The sequence below is a fragment of the Anomaloglossus baeobatrachus genome, chromosome 10, assembly GCF_048569485.1.
Source record: "Anomaloglossus baeobatrachus isolate aAnoBae1 chromosome 10, aAnoBae1.hap1, whole genome shotgun sequence".
Taxonomy (NCBI): Eukaryota; Metazoa; Chordata; class Amphibia; order Anura; family Aromobatidae; genus Anomaloglossus; species Anomaloglossus baeobatrachus.
This window is the reverse complement of record NC_134362.1, coordinates 16,193,528-16,213,949: the sequence shown is the minus strand read 5'-3', so window position 1 is coordinate 16,213,949 and position 20,422 is coordinate 16,193,528. Positions and strand designations below refer to the sequence as shown.

The window sequence follows — 20,422 nt, the reverse complement described above, 5'->3', positions numbered from 1 at the left end:
GACCACACTCTGCACAGCACTCAGAAGGGTGCACAGCACTCAGAAGGGTGCACAGCACTCAGAAGGGTGCACAGCACTCAGAAGGGTGCACAGCACTCAGAAGGGTGCACAGCACTCAGAAGGGTGCACAGCACTCAGAAGGGTGCACAGCACTCAGAAGGGTGCACAGCACTCAGAAGGGTGCACAGCACTCAGAAGGGTGCACAGCACTCAGAAGGGTGCACAGCACTCAGAAGGGTGCACAGCACTCAGAAGGGTGCACAGCACTCAGAAGGGTGCACAGCACTCAGAAGGGTGCACAGCACTCAGAAGGGTGCACAGCACTCAGAAGGGTGCACAGCACTCAGAAGGGTGCACAGCACTCAGAAGGGTGCACAGCACTCAGAAGGGTGCACAGCACTCAGAAGGGTGCACAGCACTCAGAAGGGTGCACAGCACTCAGAAGGGTGCACAGCACTCAGAAGGGTGCACAGTGATGCAGGGAGCAAAAAGTTCCTGCAGTTGTGCATATTCTGTGATGCATTAAATATACAAAATTACAGCTAATGCGGCTTCTCTGGATTCACCGCTTATGATGCCGTCTATCGGATTTATACCATGCCCCTAGTGTCCACCATACTTTACCATCTTGGTATTCTGCAGTGTCGTATACAGCCTCAGTGACCGGTGTTCCAGCTTTCTGGGTCACGGCCTCCTCGTATTCCACGTTCTCCTCATACACATTCTCGGGTACGGCCGGGGCTCCCGTTGGCTCCGTCTCATACACTGGAGATGTGTCCTGCGATCAGCAGAAAGAAGAGTCAGCCTCATCTACAGCCATTTATCTATGCCCTCATGGAGGAAGGCGCTCATCTTCTCACCGTGTATACCGGGCTCGCTGGGGCTTCTTCAGACACTAGACGGGGTCTCGGAGAGGCAGGAGGAGATGCAGCTTTGGCCTTTTCTTGTTCCTTAAGAACAAAAAAAAAATAAATATCTAAATCTAGCCAACAACGCTACCATCTCAGAAACACTACGCAAGCTAGAGGGGTGCAAAATTAAAGAGAATCTCTGCACATATTAATAGTGCTAAGAGCTCTAGTTTTCTGATATACAGATCTAAAATTCATACCATCAGCCACCACTAGAGGGAGCACAGCACACTTCATAAAGCAATTCATGAACAGTGTAGTTATCTCCTGAGCTCCCCCTGGTGGTGGCTTCCGGTAGCCACAATCCTGTCTATTGTCTATGGGTGGGTGTAATTTACACTTCCTATCAATCGATAAGCTACCTCATTGAGTATGACCATGCTGACAGAGCAGGGGACAGACTGGTAACTTATTTTCAGAAGAGAGAGTGAGGTTGGTAGTAAAACTATCACAAAAGTAAATCCCTATTAATCCGGCATGGGGGACATTGCCGTCATGTCAGGATTAGAGGTGGACCATAGCCAAGCACTGATAAAGGCCCCCATCTATAGGAGTGCTGTGGCACTTTACGGTTATGGGGCTTCGTCACCGACCTGCAGCGTCCGGCGTGCCTGCTCCTGCTCCTCCTTCTCCCGCTCCATCCTCTGCACTCGCTCGGCCTCTGCCTTCTTACGGTCTTCCAGTTCTTTATCCTTGGCCAGGTTCTCAAAGTTTGCTCGTATGCTGCTGGCTTTGTTTCCCTCTATGAGAAACACAGAATACACTGGGGTTATTGATGCAAGTACACCACAGCTGGTGGATTACCAGATATAATCCTCTGTGGTTTATTTCAGTGTGATGTAAATGATCACCAGGATCTCTTGTGATCAAGTGCAAAGGGACTGAGCCAGATTTAAAGGGCCATGTACACATTAGCTGTGAGCAGTACGATAGTTCGGGTGGTCGTTCGTCCCGCAGCTCTCTCCTGCTGAGCTCCTATATTCTCTATCAGAGAGCCACTGGCAGACATCTCTGGCAGAAATAGGACATGCCGGATCCGAATTGCCCCCCCCACAGACTGCCGATACTGATGGGTTCAGCTGATGGTAATTTGTATGGGCCTTTATAAGAACCTCTCCTTACTCTAGGACCCTAAATGCATAAGGATTTTCTGATCGATTTAGGATGTAGCTTTGGGAGGTTGTGATACAATGTAACATCTGGAGACACGTGTAGAACAGGATCAGGGTCTCTTTACTGCATCAAACTCAATTACGCCTCAATATATGGGGATAAATATTTTTTCCAGAAATCTGTGGCACACAGGGACATCTGGTGAAGTCCTAATGTCAAGGGAGGAATTGTGGTTGAAGACTGCTAACGGAGTCTTCGTTTGGGATATCCAGAGACGGTGCCGTATTAGCTGTATATCAGTGCCAATATATCAATGTATATAAGACAAAGAACACACAGACATGCTCTCTCTTTCAGCCAGCGTCATCAACTGACTCATGTATTCTGATAGATCCAATTATACAGTAATCATGAATACCCTTTAATTATGCAACTACATCTACATTTTGATTATTTATATACACAGATATTCCTATTACGTTTGAACAAACAAGCGATAGCTCAGTGCCACCTCCACACTACAATGGACAGAAGTCTTTACATACTTGGATTTTGGGTGCACCTGATTCCAGCTTCTGCAAACCTTTGTATACCTGTCCTCGGGATATTCGATACCTGCAGCCTGGGAGAACGCACAGGTCCAGCCCATTGTATAGCTACTCACCGGCTTCCACCGGCCGCGTCCTCTGGTAACTGGGAGCCACCTTCTCCACGTCTTCAAAGGAAGCAGCAGCCTGAAAATGGCAGAAGGTGGTCAATACTGGGCTGCAAATTCAACTATATTATATATTAGATAGATATTATTAGATAGATATATATATTATATATTATATATATATATATATATATATATATATATATATATATACACACATATATATATATATATATATATATATATATATATCTATATATATAATTGCCTTATTCTGTCTGTCTGTCTGTCATGCTCCAAAATTGTGTCACGGTGACATGTCCTTACGGTGACACAAAGCTGATTGGCCGCTGGGTTCGCCATGGCCCCGCCCCCCCACACGGATTGGCCTCTCGCCCCGGCTTTCTGCAGGCCTCGCCCCCTCACGCAATGCACGCTCTGGCCCCGCCCCCCGCACGCATTCCCCCAACTGACACGGAGCCCCAGGTGAGTGTACACACACACACACACACACACAAACATCACACTCACTCTCACACACACATCACATCGCATCCACACACTCACACACACACATCAGATCACACTCACTCTCACACACACCTCACACACACATCACATCCACATCACATCCACATCACATCCACATCACATCCACATCACATCCACATCACATCCACATCACATCCACATCACATCCACACATTCACAACATCCTGGGATATCGCTTGCTTCTCGGCCGCGATACTGTGCTGTGAGCTTTCAGGACCTGCCGGAGGATCACATGGCCAGAAGCATGTGGTATCTCCGGATGTTGTATGAGCGCGTATGTGTAATATCGTCAATGTGTGTGTGCGTGAGTGTATGCGATCGGGTGGGTGTATGTGTGTGTGTGAGTGTATACGATCGGATCTGTGAGTGTCGGCAGAGGAGCACGGCGTGCTGGAGGAGACTGGGAGGAGAGAGGCTGATCCTGGGGAAGGCTGGGAGGGTGGAGGCTGAGAGAAAGAGGCTGATGTTGGGGGAGGCTGAGGCTGGGGTAGGCTGGGAGGAGAGAGGCTGATGCTGGGGACAGAAAAGGCTGATGCTGCGGGCATAGAGGGCTGATGCTGCGGGCACAGAGGCTGATGCTGCGGGCACAGAGGCTGATGCTGCGGGCACAGAGGCTGATGCTGCGGGCACAGAGGCTGATGCTGCGGGCACAGAGGCTGATGCTGCGGGCACAGAGGCTGATGCTGCGGCCAGCATGGGGGATGGAGCACGTTTTGGAGTCCGCAGCATGGCGGATGGAGCACGTTTGGGAGTGCGCAGCATGGCGGATGGACCACGTTTGGGAGTGCGCAGCATGGCGGATGGACCACGTTTGGGAGTGCGCAGCATGGCGGATGGACCACGTTTGGGAGTGCGCAGCATGGCAGATGGACCACGTTTGGGAGTGCGCAGCATGGCGGATGGAGCACGTTTGGGAGTGCGCAGCATGGCGGATGGAGCACGTTTGGGAGTGCGCAGCATGGCGGATGGAGCACGTTTGGGAGTGCGCAGCATGGCGGATGGAGCACGTTTGGGAGTGCGCAGCATGGCGGATGGAGCACGTTTGGGAGTGCGCAGCATGGCGGATGGAGCATGTTTGGGAGTGCGCAGCATGGCGGATGGAGCACGTTTGGGAGTGCGCAGCATGGCGGATGGAGCACGTTTGGGAGTGCGCAGCATGGCGGATGGAGCACGTTTGGGAGTGCGCAGCATGGCGGATGGAGCACGTTTGGGAGTGCGCAGCATGGCGGATGGAGCACGTTTGGGAGTGCGCAGCATGGCGGATGGAGCACGTTTGGGAGTGCGCAGCATGGCGGATGGAGCACGATGGGGAGTGCGCAGCATGAGAGATGGAGCACATTTGGGAGTGCGCGGCATGGCGGATGGAGCACGATGGGGAGTGCGCAGCATGGGAGATGGAGTACGATGGGGGGTGCGCAGCATGGGGGATGGAGCACGATGGGGGGGTGCGCAGCTTAGGGGATGGAGCACGATGGGGGTGCGCAGCATGGGGGATTGAGCACGATGGGGGGTGCGCAGCATGGGGAATGGAGCACGATGGGGGGTGCGCAGCATGGGGGATGGAGCACGATGGGAGGTGCACACCTCCCCCCAACACACACACACACGTGCACTGCACAACACACACACACTGGGAAACACAAACACCGCCCTACACAGACACCCACACACACAGACAACGCTGCACACACACAACACCCAACACACAAACACCGCGGCATACATAAATATACGCACATACCGCGCAACACACACACTGCAGAAAACATACCTCCGCCCAAAACACACACCAACCACGCAACACACACACACAATGCTACAGACACACAGCGCTCCACAAACAACGCAACACACACAACGCAACACACAAACAACACCGCTCTCACCCCCCGCCACACCCAGACAACACCCAGAACATGTACAGCGCCCTACACAAACACTTGGTAACTACACACAACAACATCTATATATATATATATAACAAAAATCATACATGAACTACACAATACGTAAATTCTAGAATACCCGATGCGTAGAATCGGGCCACCTTCTAGTATATATATATATATATATATATATATATATATATATCTATATATATATATATATATATATATATATAGATATATATATATATATATATATATATATAAAGGCCATGTGGGGAGAGGGAGAGGGGACGCCGCACCCAGCCATAAGGAGGGGGGGACGCCGCACACAGCAAAGAGGGACACCGCACCGCCATCCCCGATTGTAGTTGCATTACCCCATGGTCCTCTGCACAACCCAAAGCAATAGAGACCACCCTTTCACCAGACACTTACACACCACCATTACTATTTAGAGAAGGAAAAAATTACCTTGTCCATCCGATCCTTCTGCACGCCATACTTTCCACCAAAACCCTTAGAATAATCTATAAAGATGGGAAGAAGTTACTAAACGATCATAGTGACAGATACACATGGTCTACGCCGGCTCGACTGATACACTTACTATCTAGAGATATTATGGGGTCAACGATTCATTGTTCCTTTATTGCATCCTAACATCTCTGCTTCTTCTAAACATGAGCAAAAATCAGCGGACAGATATACTTTAGGAAATTGCTGTAAATGTATTTGCAATGTTTTAATCTAAATGTCCTGCTGATCGAGGTCTATACCCAATGCCTCCCTTCACACATTAAATGTACAATTCTAGAATTCAGGTCAGCTGAAGCCACCACTAGGGGGAGCTCACTGCACATACATTTATATAGTTCCTATCGGCACAGTGAGCTCCCCCTAGTGGTTACTGCAGGTAATCCAGTTTTTCCTCTCCAGTTTTGTGAGCAGCTACTACTTTTTTCTTTACTTACCAGACACATAACCCTCACCTCCTTTCAATCCCTAAAACAATAATTTTTCCTAATATTTTTAAGGACAGATCACGTCGAGGTTTCATTTCCAGTCATCAATAGCGAAGCATCTGCCGCATTCAATGGATTTATGAACACAACGCCGAATTGTGGTTGGATGGAACGTTCTTTGGAATTCGTAGATTGTGTAGATTTTTGTTCTCCATAGTGTGTCATCATTGCTATTACAAAACGCAAAATCTGCATCAACATTGTATTGTATTTTCTTTTTCCACTGGAGTCTCACCAGACATCGTCCTATCATCGTCATTCTGTAATACGCGACCCCCAGCAGCAGCTGATCGCAGGGATATCCTCAGGAATGAGCCGCTATCCTGCAGGGACTGTGCTGGAAAGTGACGCATTTCACGTCTGTGCAATATATGGTCACCTGCGGACCCCCAGAGTAATGGGCGCTTATCCCTGTTCTCTGGCTAATGCAAGGGTCCCACTCTGGGCACACTCATTGTTACCTCTACAGCCCACAATATACTATACAAAAATCAATTGTCTGTAGGGATGAACTTATGTCCTGTCAGTGGGTGTCTGGATGTGGAGACCCCTATGATTGCTTAAATGAGGGGCTGCCGTGCTCCAAGACTAATTGTGTCATTTCTGCTTTCCTTGGGAATAAGGTGCTAATGAGCCTCGGCCTCCCCGAGGACAATAGCCTCCAAGGGGAGCTGAGAAGTGATAAACCCAGCAGATGGGGAGCGATCTTCAGCCCCTTCAGCTTAGCGATCAGTGAGGAGTCAGCACCAGGACCCCATAGATCAACAGTAATGACCAGTGATGAGTGAGCACTACCATGCTCAGTACTGGTAACTAGTGATGAGCGATCACTACCATGCCCGCTCATCACTAGTACTGAGCACCCGAGCATGGTAGTGCCCGCTCATCACTAGTACTGAGCAGCCGAGCATGGTAGTGCCCGCTCATCACTAGTTACGACTACTGAGCAACGAGCATGCTAGTGCCCGCTCATCACTATTAATGACAAATCAAAAGGTTTCCATTGCAAAAAACAAAAAAAAAAAAAAAAAAAGTGATGTGGTTGAGCTACAATACCAGACACTGCCCATGAACAAGAGTGGCGCTGTGCACATTTTCGGATACACCCAAGGAGTTGTAAAAATACCTAAATATGTCCCTGCACAAACTACAATATGAGCGATATTGTGCGCGGCGGTCCCGGGGATTGTATCCACCTCTGGCCATTAGTGAGAGCCCCCACTTCCCGTAGCATAGTAGTATTACAGGTTATAGAGAGGAGGAGACACAGGGGAGGGGTGAAGATTAGACAGTGTAGGACGGACAACATGGAACGAGGAGCGGAGGAGCGCAGAATACCTTTTTGGGACTCGTGGAGCTGAAGTTTCTCTTGGTGATCCCAGCCAAGCGCACACTTGTCTTGTCTGTCAGTCTGTACACCAAACTTTCCTCCAAACCCTTTCACATAGTCTACGCACACAGAAATCCACGTGCCATTAAACGGGAATGAGACACACCCCATGCACAAAGATTAGGAGTTACTGACGTCTGCTGCCGCCTATTACCCGGGTGTGATGGGGCGAGCCTGCTAAATGGAAACTAACAATGGTCTGTAAGACCGTGCAATATACACTAAATGTGTGAAAACCATGCTGAGATATGAAGCCTTGAAGTTACAGGCCCAAAGCCTGAGGCTGCACTACTAGGAGAGTCCAAAGACAATATATCTGGCTGGACTCCTCCTTATTGCGAGGTTAGCCATCAAAGGAGTACGACTTGTGAGACACAGGAGAACTCTACCAGGTATGGAGGAGTCAGGGGGAGATGGCGGTCAGAATAATGAACGCTATCTACTGTGTCTACAGTTTCTACTTAGCAGGCTCATTTTAGGAACAAGACTTGCTGGAATATTATACAAGACAATTAAAATGAGGATGTAAAAAGGTCACAGGTAATGGGGCAGAGGACGTGGAAGTAGCAGGTCAATGATTCACATTCATAGCGCCCCCTTCATGCAGCACACAGAAATATTACATAGGACCAGTCCCAAAACCAGTGAAGGAACAGGCAGCAGACAACCTACAAATAAGCCGCAGCTCTCCAACACTCATAGGGGATAATGGTGGCAGCATTTCAGATCCAATGTGGATTTTTTTATTATTATTATTATTATTATTATTAAAGGATATGCAAATTTCTTTTTTACTTAAATCATATTTTTTTCAGTAATATTTTTTCCAAATGTGTTTCATTGAAAATTGTGTACAGTTTAGTGTGTGATACGCCCATTAGTTTGTGAGCTATGTTTTTTTTTATATTTTTATATATGTTATGGAAAAAAATAAATAAACTTCAGTTGAGAAAAAAAATAAAATAAAAATTGTGTTCCATTTGCTTTCTCTCTCCTGCAGAATGAGGTCATTGAGAATCTGTCAGCGAGCTCGTTCTCCTTCCTCCTCTGATTTATGACCACATAAAAGTTGAGCTGAACTTTTAGATCATAAATCAGAATGAGTAAGATGAGTGGTAGAAATTCGCCGGACAGAACGAGCTCACTGACCGATCCTCAGTTACCTCATTCTGCAAGCAGCAGTACAAAGTACAACACAGTAAGCAAACGGTACAGAATAAATCGTGAAACCCAATTGCAACATTAAGCTTCAGCTAAAAATACACGAGACATTTTTTTTTTCCATGTCTTTGTGTAAAGGAGTTAACATTTGTAACTTGTGGTAGAAAACAAATATGGTACCAAAAAAAACAAAAAAAAAACAAAAAAAAAAAACAAAAAAAAAAACAATTGCCACTCCACAACATCCTTCGTGGTAATATTGTAGTTTTATATACTGCCACCATTAGCCAGGAAATATCTAGAAAACCCATCTGATCTTGGAAATGGTAACTGTTCGTTCTATCTCGTTAGGATTTTTCGTTCTTTTCACGCTGCAGTTTTTTTCGGTGTTTTGCACACATTGGTCGTCTAATACCCTGAGCCTTTATCCGCTGTGCCACGTGGGATACAGACTCGGACTGAACACGTCCCTGGTAACAAACGGCGCACCAGGGACATAAAACAAAACAAAAAAAGAGAATACTGAACCTTTCTGGGACTCGTGCTTCTCCGTCTTGCCTTGATACTCGTACCCCACAGCGCTCTTGTCTACGTTGTCCTTATCGACGCCATATTTACCACCAAAACCTTTAGAATAATCTACAAAGTGGAAACACAATGGGGGGAATTTAATATAACCAGATACCAGTCTTGCATTGGGTCACAAAACGGTCGTAGATACATGCAGCAGGTTTATTAAACGCCTTAAGCATTTAAGCCTCACTGTAGAGGAGGCGAGGATAGGGGCAGCTTTTAGCAAAAAATATTGGTGTTTATCAAACCAGTGTAAAGTAAGGAGAGAAATATCTAATATGGCGAGCAAGATGCTGCAGATATAGCGAGCGCCACTGTGATGGGTTTGGTGCAGTTTCTGCTTGCATTGTGCAGGTTTAGACTCTCTAGGAAGATCCACAGATAGTCCTGTAAGTACGGGGCAAAATATCTCGTATCTATACCCCAAAAACAGAATCCTAAACTTTAAAGGGATTGTCCAGGTTTGGGAGCGAGGTGAGCAGCGTGGATGAGGTAGTGTCGGCAATTACCTGCAGACTATGAAGCATCCTGGCATCAGCACCGCTCACCCCCAATGCTGGAGCGAGAGGAGCAGGACCACCCTACTAAGGGGACAATGAACATACAATTTATTAAATTAATAGAATTCATTATACTCCCCTTATGGATGACCCGTCTATTGTACTCTAACACTTTTGGGTAATGCAAGCAGCAGTGTTTAATTTCGACATTTCGGTCAATGACCTTCCTCATATAAACACTGAAAAAATTGACAAAGATACATAACATTAATCAAAATATATCATAACCAATGCAATGGTTGTAACATCTTGTATATCAGAAAACCAAAAAAATTTTTTTTTTTTTTTTTTTATCCTATTCCAAAAAATTAAGAATTTTGTTTACTTACCGTAAATTCTTTTTCTTATAGTTCCATATTGGGAGACCCAGACCATGGGTGTTTAGCTTCTGCCTCCGGAGGACACACAAAGTACTACACTCAAAAGTGTAGCTCCTCCCTCTGAGCTTATACACCGCCTGGAGAACCAGATCTAGCCAGTTTAGTGCAAAAGCTGAAGGAGAATAGCCACCCACAAGTAAAAACAGAGCAAAAACCGGAACAACCGGAGACTCTGTCAACAACAACAGCCGGTGATAACACGCGGAACAAGAAATTGCCAACAGGCAACAGGGAGGGAGCTGGGACTCCCAATACGGAACTATAAGAAAAATAATTTACAGTAAGTAAACAAAATTCTCTTTTTCTTTATTGTTCCTATGGGAGACCCAGACCATGGGACGTCTCAAAGCAGGCCATGGGTGGGAAATAAACAGAAAAACTAAGAAGTAGGCAGAACCTAACTTCACAAATGGGCGACAGCCGCCTGAAGGATGCGTCTGCCCAAGCTCGCATCTGCCGAAGCATGAGCATGCACTTGGTAGTGCTTCGAAAAGGTATGCAGGCTAGTCCAAGTGGCAGCCTGACAGACTTGTTGAGCCGTAGCCTGGTGCCTGAAGGCCCAAGAGGCACCGACAGCTCTGGTCGAGTGTGCCTTGATCCCCGGCGGGGGAGGCACCTGAGAACACTGCTAGGCGTCCGAAATGGTCGACTTAATCCAATGGGCTAAGGTCGGCTTAGAAGCAGAGAGGCCCTTGCGCCGACCTGTGGTTAGCACAAAAAGAGAAGTGCACCGCCTAAGAGCAGCGGTGCGAGACAGATAGATCCGGAGAGCACGCGCCAGATCCAGAGTATGCAGCGCTTTTTCAAAGCGATGAACAGGAGCCGGACAAAAAGGAAGGTAGGGTAATGTCCTGGTTAAGGTGGAAAGGAGAGACCACCTTAGGAAGAAAGTCCGGAGTCGGACGGAGAACCACCTTGTCTTGATGAAAAACCAAAAAAGGTGACTCCGAAGAGAGCGCAACCAAATCGGAGACTCTCCTGAGGGAAGTTATGGCCACTAGAAAGACCACTTTCTGTGAAAGCCGAAACAAAGAAACCTCCCTAAGAGGCTCAAAGGGGGGTTTCTGCAAAACCGTGAGAACCAAATTGAGGTCCCAGGGATCCAAGGGCTGCCGGTAAGGCGGAATGATGTGAGACGCGCCCTGCATGAAGGTGCGGACCTGAGCCAGCCGGGCGAGACGCCGCTGGAACAGCACTGACCGAGCTGAAACTTGTCCCTTGAGAGAGTTGAGGGACAGTCCCAGCTGCAGACCGGACTGTAGAAAGGACAGAAGGGTCGGCAAGGAAAATGGCCAAGGAGGATGGCCGGAAGAGCGACACCAGGACAGGAAAATTTTCCAAGTCCTGTGATAGATCTTGGCGGAGGAAGACTTACGGGCCCGAGTCATAGTGGAGATGACTTCAGGAGGGATACCAGAAGCAGTCAAGATCCAGGACTCAAGAGCCACGCCGTCAATTTGAGAGCCGCAGACTTCAGGCGGAAAAACGGACCTTGTGAGAGAAGGTCTGGACGATCCGGAAGATGCCACGGCACCTCTACGGACAGAAGGAGCAGGTCTGGGTACCAAGCTCGCCTGGGCCAGTCCGGAGCAATGAGAATGACTCGACGGCCCTCCATTCTGATCTTTCGCAGGACTCTGGGCAAGAGAGCTAGAGGGGGAAACACGTAGGACAGACGAAACTGGGACCAGTCTTGGACCAGAGCGTCCGCGGCGAATGCCTGAGGATCGTGGGAGCGAGCCATGTAAACGGGAACTTTGTTGTTGTGACGGGATGCCATTAGGTCCACGTCCGGAGTGCCCCATTTGCGGCAGATTGACTGAAAAACTGCCGGGTGCAGGGACCACTCGCCAATGTCCACGGTTTGACGGCTGAGATAATCTGCCTCCCAGTTTTCCACGCCTGGGATGTGGACTGCGGATATGGTGGACTTGGAGTCCACCCATTGAAGGATGCGTTGTACCTCCAACATTGCCAGGCGGCTGCGTGTCCCGCCTTGGTGATTGATGTAGGCAACCGCTGTCGCGTTGTCCGACTGGACTCGGATGTGCCTGCCCGCCAGCAGATGGTGAAAAGCTAGGAGAGCCAGAAGCACGGCTCTGGTTTCCAGCACATTGATCGAAAGGGCTGATTCGGACGGAGTCCAAGTGCCCTGCGCTCGGTGGAGGAGACATACCGCTCCCCAGCCGGATAGACTGGCATCCGTGGTGAGGATCACCCAGGACGGGGCCAGAAAGGAGCCCCCCTGGGACAGAGAGAGGGGCCGAAGCCACCACTGAAGAGAGCTCCTGGTCTGTGGCGACAGAGCCACTAACCTGTGCAAGGAGGAAGGCCGCTTGTCCCAGCAGCGGAGAATGTCCAGCTGCAGGGGACGCAGATGGAACTGGGCAAAGGGAACAGCCTCCATTGACACCACCATCTGACCCAGCACCTGCATCAGGTGCCTGAGGGAATAACGGCGGGGCCTCAGCAGAGAGCGCACCGCCAGTTGGAGGGACTGCTGTTTGACTAAGGGCAACTTCACAAGTGCCGGCAAAGTCTCGAACTGCATCCCTAGGTACGTGAGACTCGAGTGGATTTGGGAAGATTGACAAGCCACCCGAATTGGGCTAGAGTGGCGAGAGTAAGCGAGACACTCCGCTGACAGTCCACGCTGGATGAAGCCTTGACTAGAAGGTCGTCCAGGTAAGGGATCACTGCCAACCCCTGTAGGTGCAGGACCGCAATCACTGCTGCCATGACCTTGGTGAATACCCGAGGAGCTGTGGCCAACCCGAAGGGGAGAGCCACGAATTGGAAATGTTCCTCTCCGATTGCAAAACGTAGCCAACGCTGGTGTGAAACTGCAATTGGCACATGCAGATAGGCATCTCTGATGTCGATGGATGCCAGGAAATCTCCTTGGGTCATTGAGGCAATGACTGATCGCAGAGACTCCATGCGAAAATGCCGCACCTGAACATGCTTGTTGAGAAGCTTGAGATCCAGGATGGGCCGGAAGGAACCGTCCTTTTTGGGGACTAGGAAGAGATTTGAGTAGAAACCTCTGAACCGTTCCCGGGCGGGAACCGGTACAATTACTCCGTTGGCCTGCAAGGATGCCACGGCCTGTGAGAAGGCGGCGGCCTTGGAGCAGGAGGGAGTTGAGAGAAAAAAACTGTTTGGCGGACTGGAAGAGAATTCTATCCTGTAGCCGTGGGAGATGATATCCCTTACCCACTGATCAGAGACGTGTTGAAACCACGCGTCGCCAAAGTGGGAGAGCCTGCCACCGACTAAGGACGTTGCTGGCGCGGACAGATAGTCACGAGGAGGCTGCCTTGGTGGCAGCACCTCCTGCGGTCTTCTGTGGACGCGCTTTTGGGCGCCAGTTGGATTTCTGGTCCTTGGCTGAGTTAGTGGATGAGGCCGAGGGCTTAGAGGAGGACCAGTTGGAGGAACGAAAGGAACGAAACCTCGACTGATTCCTGCCCTGGACAGGTTTCCTGGTTTTGGTTTGTGGCATGGAAGTACTCTTCCCACCAGTAGCTTCCTTGATAATTTCATCCAGCTGTTCACCGAACAGCCGGGACCCAGCAAAAGGGAGTCCAGCAAGGTACTTCTTTGAAGAAGCATCTGCCTTCCACTCTCGAAGCCACAAGATCCTGCGGATAGCGAGGGAATTAGCCGAAGCCACCGCAGTGCGGTGAGAAGCCTCCAGCATGGCAGACATGGCATAGGATGAAAAGCTGAAGCTTGGGAAGTTAAGGCAAAGATTTCGGGCATAGATTCCCTGGCGAGGGAATGCATCTCCTCTAGAGAAGCAGAGATGACTTTGAGAGCCCACAGTGCTGCAAAAGTCGGAGAAAACGCGGCCCCCGCCGCTTCATACACGGATTTGGCCAGAAGATCAATCTGGCGGTCAGTGGAATCCTTAAGAGAGGTGCCATCAGCCACCGATACAACGGTCCGGGCTGAGCGTCTAGACACCGGGGGGGTCTACCTTTGGGGAATGAGCCCACTCCTTGACCACCTCAGGTGGAAAGGGAAGCCGGTCATCAGAACCACGCTTTGGGAAGCGTTTGTCAGGACAGGCCCTGGGCTTGGTAACAGCGGCCTGAAAACTGGAGTGGTTAAAGAACACACTCTTTGCTCTCTTAGGCGAGGTAAACTGGTGCTTTTCTGCCAGAGAGGGTTGCTCCTCTGATACTGGCGGATTGAGATCCAGTACAGAATTAATGGACGCAATCAAATCTGAGTCACCTTCGGACAGATCAATGGGGCACATGGGAGTTAACCTCCGAGCCCCCCGTAAAGGCATCCTCCTCGTCCTGCGAGTCAGCTCCTGAATCAGAGCCGCGGGACGAGGAAGGAGAGGAAACCCTGCGTCTCTTCTTAGGAGGACGGGGTCTGGGACCAGATGATGAATCCTCTGTGAGCTCCGGTCCTGAGAGACCCCTAGCAGCAGAGGCACCCTGTGAAAGGGGCTGATGCATGTTCAGCAAACTCCTGGACAGAAGTCCCATGGAGTCAGCAAAAGACTGGGAGATAGACCTAGAAAAGGATTCTACCCAAGCCGGGGGTTCAGCCACAGGAACAGGGGCAGCCTGAGAGACCACTGGGGGGTGAGACTCCAGGCTGAGGCACCGCCAGGTTAGAGCAGGCATCACAATGTGGGAATATGCTCGGTTCAGGCAGCAGGAGCTTACATGCAGTGCATACTGAATACAGCTTTGGAGCCTTGCTCCTCGTGTGAGACATGCTGCTGGAGTGGGGGCTCTGCCAGAGAATGAACCCCAGAGTATAATCAGAGGTGCACAACCGGAGACCGGTTGTGGCTTACCAGACCGCTGGAGCGGTGTTGTGTGCCCTCCAGATCCCGAAGCCCGGACCCCCAAGCACAGCAACTCAGCAGAGATGCTGCAGACCAGCGCTTGCACAGAGAACGCTGAGAAAATGGCCGCCGGAGCGAAGAGAGGGGGCGGGACTTGTCCTGAGGAGCGGGAACTGGAAGGCTATAGAGACCTGCTGGGGAGGAGGGACGCCCCAGCAGTGGGGAGTATCCAGAACGGCCGCCGGGCGGAGCGGAGCCTGTCCCTCTGCATGAGTGACATGCGAGGGCAGTGAAACCGAAACTAGGCCTCCGGCGAAGCCGGGGCCTAAATTTGAGCGGCGCAGCCGGCGCGCAGGCACCATCGGCGCGGTTCTCAGGCGACAGCCAGAGAACCCGCCGGAAATGTCATAAAACACACTCAGCACACTCTCCCACAACAATAAAGTACAGGGACCCCCATATATAAACGTCTCAGGTACTTAGCTTGCTGAGACGCAGGGTTCCAAGTCCCTGGGGATGAGTGCTCCGGTCCGGCAGGGTCCTGAAGGGCTGCGGATGGAGACCGGTCTCCTGCCAAGCATGGAGACCGTGCTGGCTCCCACTTCAAGCCAGAGCCCAGGAGGGATGGTGAAGGAGCACGGCATGTAAGGCTCCAGCCTTGGAAATCAACCTTAACAACACCGCCGACACAGTGGGGTGAGAAGGGACATGCCGGGAGTCCAGACTTGGACCCGCTTTTCTTCAACCTCTTTCCAAAAAATGAAAAATCAGATGAGAATGCATGTGTGGATGTATGCCTCCTGACACAAAGCGATAAACTGGCTAGATCTGGTTCTCCAGGGGGTGTATAAGCTCAGAGGGAGGAGCTACACTTTTAAGTGTAGTACTTTGTGTGTCCTCCGGAGGCAGAAGCTAAACACCAATGGTCTGGGTCTCCCATAGGAAGGATAAAGAAAATAAAAAAATAATTTTTTGGTTTTCTGATATACAAGATGTTACAACCATTGCATTGGTTATGATATATTTTGATTAATGTTATGTATCTTTGTCAATTTTTTCAGTGTTTATATGAGGAAGGTCATTGACTAAAGCGACGAAATTAAACACTGCTGCTTGCATTACCCAAATAAAGGGATTTTTTGCTTTCAATTCAATTGAGTGCCAGATTATTATAGATAGATATTTATATCACACACACACACACACACACACACACACACACACATATATTATATATATAAAATATATTGCTATATATACACTATGTATTTTGTTTTAATTTTCTTTTATAAACTTAATTCACGTATATTTAAAAATTAAAAAAATGGAAAATAAAAGGGAACCGGTCAGTTGCAATATGTTATATATAGTTCTAATCCCCGCCATCTCTGTATCTAGTAGAATAGATAAAGGGATCTATAGATAAAGTATTTCTAAAGATCCTTTATGATATGTTAATGAGCGCAGGGACTAGTCGCAAAATCTACTTCCTGCGTTCATTTTGCCCTCTTTACATGGTAGCACGCCCACTGTGGGCATGTAAACGTGCTAAGAGGATGGAATGAGCGCAGGAAGTAATGCCCTTGCGACTAGTCCCTGCGCTCATTAATATATCATAAAGGATGTTTAGAAATACTTTTGCTAAAGATCTCTTTATGCTAGTAGATTGTTAGGCAGGGAATAGCAATATGCACCCAGAACTGCTCGTAGTATATTGCACCTGACAGGTTCCCTTTAAACTGAGCGCCCTTCTTGAAGGAACATGAGCCAAACAGCAAAGAAAAGCCCCTCTATGTGAAAGTCTATGTAAGCTCCGTATCCCTGTGCTTCCATTGTCGGGACGGTCCCATATACACAGCACTGCCATAACGTAATAAGGCGATGTTGTTCGCTCTGAATGACGGACCTTTCTGGGACTCGTGCTTCTCGGTCTTTCCTTGGTAATCAAATCCTACAGCGCTCTTATCCACACGATCTGCCTGGACGCCAAATTTCCCACCAAAACCAGTGGAATAATCTACAAAAAAAATAAAGCATAAAGACAATTAATTTATTTTTATATAATTCTCTATATTTGTTCTTTTTCATATTTAGGTTATAACCAAGTGTAGTAAGAGATTTATGTGGGGGATTGGTGCAAGGACAAAACTAATAGAACGAGAGGGTGATAGGTTTATAACAGTAGATCTAAAGTGCAGAAGTCCTGGAGCTGCTGCTCTTCAGCCCCCAAATACACGGACATCCAAAAGGGAAATTAAATGACAATTTCTATATTCAAAAAACGGTGTTACATATTTAGACTCAGAAAATGAGTCTGCGCCACAACCAGAGTTAAAAAGCGAAAACTCGCCGGGTGAATTATACCTTGGATAACGTGCACCATTCCGGGCGTGAATAAAGTAAAGTATCAACGAAGTTGCCATTTTTTCCCCCCATTGGGTCCACTTCTGCAAAGCACCAGTGACGGCAGAAGGATTTCCAATGAAGGTAACGGGGTCATGAAACTCCGCATTCCCATGTACTGGCCATAAGCGAGGGAAAGCGGCAGCATGAGGCCCGGGACCAGGACCACCAAGCATCCAGGCTCACGAAACCTCAGTAATAAATATGGAGGCCCAGCGCCCCCTGGTATGGGGAGGTGGCCATGATTGCACGACTCACTCCATTCATTTCTGAGAAATCTTTGAAAATTAACAAAATCGAAACCACACGAAAACATCCCAAAATAAAAAAAAAAAAAATCACTTGTGATTCCAAAAATTGCGCAACAGCAGTGATCAATGGGCTCCATTGTCTCTTCCACTTCTGTCCATTACACTATTACTCATAGACTTTACTAAAAGTGGATAAACCCAAAAGTTAGAATTCCTTCCATACTAACGGGGCATAAAACCCATCTGTTTCCAGAGCGTCACGACTCCTCGGGGGAAGCGGTCGCTCACTCGCTGCTAATTAACTTCTGCTTTATCCAAATTCCCCTAATCCTCTGAAAATCATAAAATACCCACAAAGACAAAAGCAGAGAAGATCTTGTGTTATTTTGTACCATCACAGCTCCGAAGTGGCGCATTAACCTCTTAAGGGCGGAAAGTTTGTTCTTTTTACACTTGCTGACTACTTTTTCTAAGGATTTGTTGTTTTGTTTTTTTTTTTATTATAGAATTTGTTTGCTTGATATTTTTATGCATAAGATATAGATAAATATATGATTGCATGTAATTTACATGATTTTTTTTCAGTGTAGAGAAATGTGTAATTGAAGCTACTCCCATTATTTTACCATTTCTTTTTCAGTGTGTGCTATCAATACAAGGTAATACAGGACACTGCTTTATTGCATAGGTCAACATTTTTTGTATTTTAACTTGCATTGTGGTGTGATATACTGTACTTTTCATTTTAGAAGACGCACCCGGAATTTAGAGATAAAAAATGTTAATTAAAAAAAAAAAAAAAAGGGGGGGTTCCATCTTATACTGGAGGGGGGTAGCGGCAGCAATGGTGAAGCAAGGTCACAGGAGGCAGGGGCGGTGCTGGAGTAGGTCAATGCTGCGGCGCTGTGTTGGGGGCTGTGCTGGCTGTATGGAGCAAGATGGTGTGACAGGTGTCACATATGCTCTGTTGGCGGCGCGTGCTTCAAAGAAATGGTGCTCGGAGTCGTCGTATACACAGATTGAGCTCTCGGCTCAATGACAAGCAGAGATCTAATTTGTGCACGTGCCACCTCCGGGCGCCATTTTCCTTAAGTCTGCTGCTGAGAGATCAATAGGCCGGAGAAGACGCGTGCACAGATGAGCTCTTGAGCCGAGAACTCCATCTGAGCATCTGCCAAATCCGGGCGCCATTATTTGAAGCCCGCACCACCAATCGAGCACCTTACCCGCCGCACCGTCCTGCTCTACAAGCACTTCTCAAGTCTCCATCACTCCAGCTCTATCCCAGCCCAGCCTCCTTATGCTCCTCTGACAGCTCCTGAGCCGTGTGACGCCATACACCAAGGTTTCCTGTGTCCGCCAATGAATTGCCTGAGAAATGTAGTTCCTCGGTCGGTCCGCACACTTTCAGATCTTGTGAATGAGCGATCCTTCCTAGAAGAAGCCCCCCTCCCCCCGCCCCAGACCCAGTGAGGTCTCCGCTACTCAGTCACATTCCTCACAAACCTTTCTGGGATTCGTGTTTCTCCGTTTTTCCTTTGTAGTCGAAGCCGACGGCGCTCTTGTCCACACGGTCAGCCTGAACGCCGTATTTGCCCCCAAAACCACTGGTGTAATCTGGAACGAGATCACAGAGGAAACATTACAGTCTCCAGTATACTGGGACCATGCCCATCTGACCAATACGTTATGTTTTCTTCACTTATCTAACCAGAACATCAGACACATCTAACAGCGGCTACAGAGCAATGGGGGACGGATATTCCATCTACATGAGACCTCTGTACACAGGGCAAATCTCCAGCAACAACTGTACAGACACTGAACAAGCAGGGAGGGGGATGAGATATCAGCTGTAAAGCCTGCCGAGCAGTGAGTGCAGGAGGTAACAGGATCAGCAATGTATGTACACAGTGACTGCACCAGCAGAATAGTGAGTGCAGCTCTGGAGTATAATACAGGAGGTAACTCAGGATCAGTAATGTAATGTATGTACACAGTGACTGCACCAGCAGAATAGTGAGTGCAGCTCTGGAGTATAATACAGGAGGTAACTCAGGATCAGCAATGTAATGTATGTACACAGTGACTGCACCAGCAGAATAGTGAGTGCAGCTCTGGAGTATAATACAGGAGGTAACTCAGGATCAGTAATGTAATGTATGTACACAGTGACTGCACCAACAGAATAGTGAGAGCAGCTCTGGAGAATTATACAGTAGGTAACTCAGGATCAGTAATGTAATGTATGTACACAGTGACTGCACCAGCAGAATAGTGAGTGCAGCTCTGGAGTATAATACAGGAGGTAACTCAGGATCAGCAATGTATGTACACAGTGACTGCACCAGCAGAATAGTGAGTGCAGCTCTGGAGTATAATACAGGAGGTAACTCAGGATCAGTAATGTAATGTATGTAGACAGTGACTGCACCAGCAGAATAGTGAGTGCAGCTCTGGAGTATAATACAGGAGGTAACTCAGGATCAGTAATGTAATGTATGTACACAGTGACTGCACCAACAGAATAGTGAGAGCAGCTCTGGAGAATAATACAGTAGGTAACTCAGGATCAGTAATGTAATGTATGTACACAGTGACTGCACCAGCAGAATAGTGAGTGCAGCTCTGGAGTATAATACAGGAGGTAACTCAGGATCAGTAATGTAATGTGTGTGTATAGTGACTGCACCAGCAGTATAGTGAGTGCAGCTCTGGAGCATAATATAGGAGGTAACTCAGGATCAGT

The 20,422-nt window shown here is 48.4% G+C and overlaps 1 protein-coding gene across 2 annotated transcripts in view; it reads right to left on the bottom strand.

Annotated features, from left to right (window-relative positions):
• CTTN (cortactin) overlaps positions 1–20,422 on the bottom strand; it is a 59,153-nt gene that overhangs the window by 1,901 nt on the left and 36,830 nt on the right. Inside the window, exons 7-15 of one of the 2 annotated variants that reach the window (XM_075326566.1) lie at positions 19,180–19,290; positions 16,926–17,036; positions 9,222–9,332; positions 7,481–7,591; positions 5,592–5,647; positions 2,689–2,758; positions 1,505–1,653; positions 861–950; positions 625–778 (exon numbers count right to left, since the gene is read on the bottom strand). In XM_075326566.1, the coding sequence (XP_075182681.1) occupies positions 625–778; positions 861–950; positions 1,505–1,653; positions 2,689–2,758; positions 5,592–5,647; positions 7,481–7,591; positions 9,222–9,332; positions 16,926–17,036; positions 19,180–19,290 (963 nt within the window). The remainder of the gene's footprint in view (positions 1–624; positions 779–860; positions 951–1,504; positions 1,654–2,688; positions 2,759–5,591; positions 5,648–7,480; positions 7,592–9,221; positions 9,333–16,925; positions 17,037–19,179; positions 19,291–20,422) is intronic. The other variant, XM_075326567.1, reaches the window with a different exon arrangement.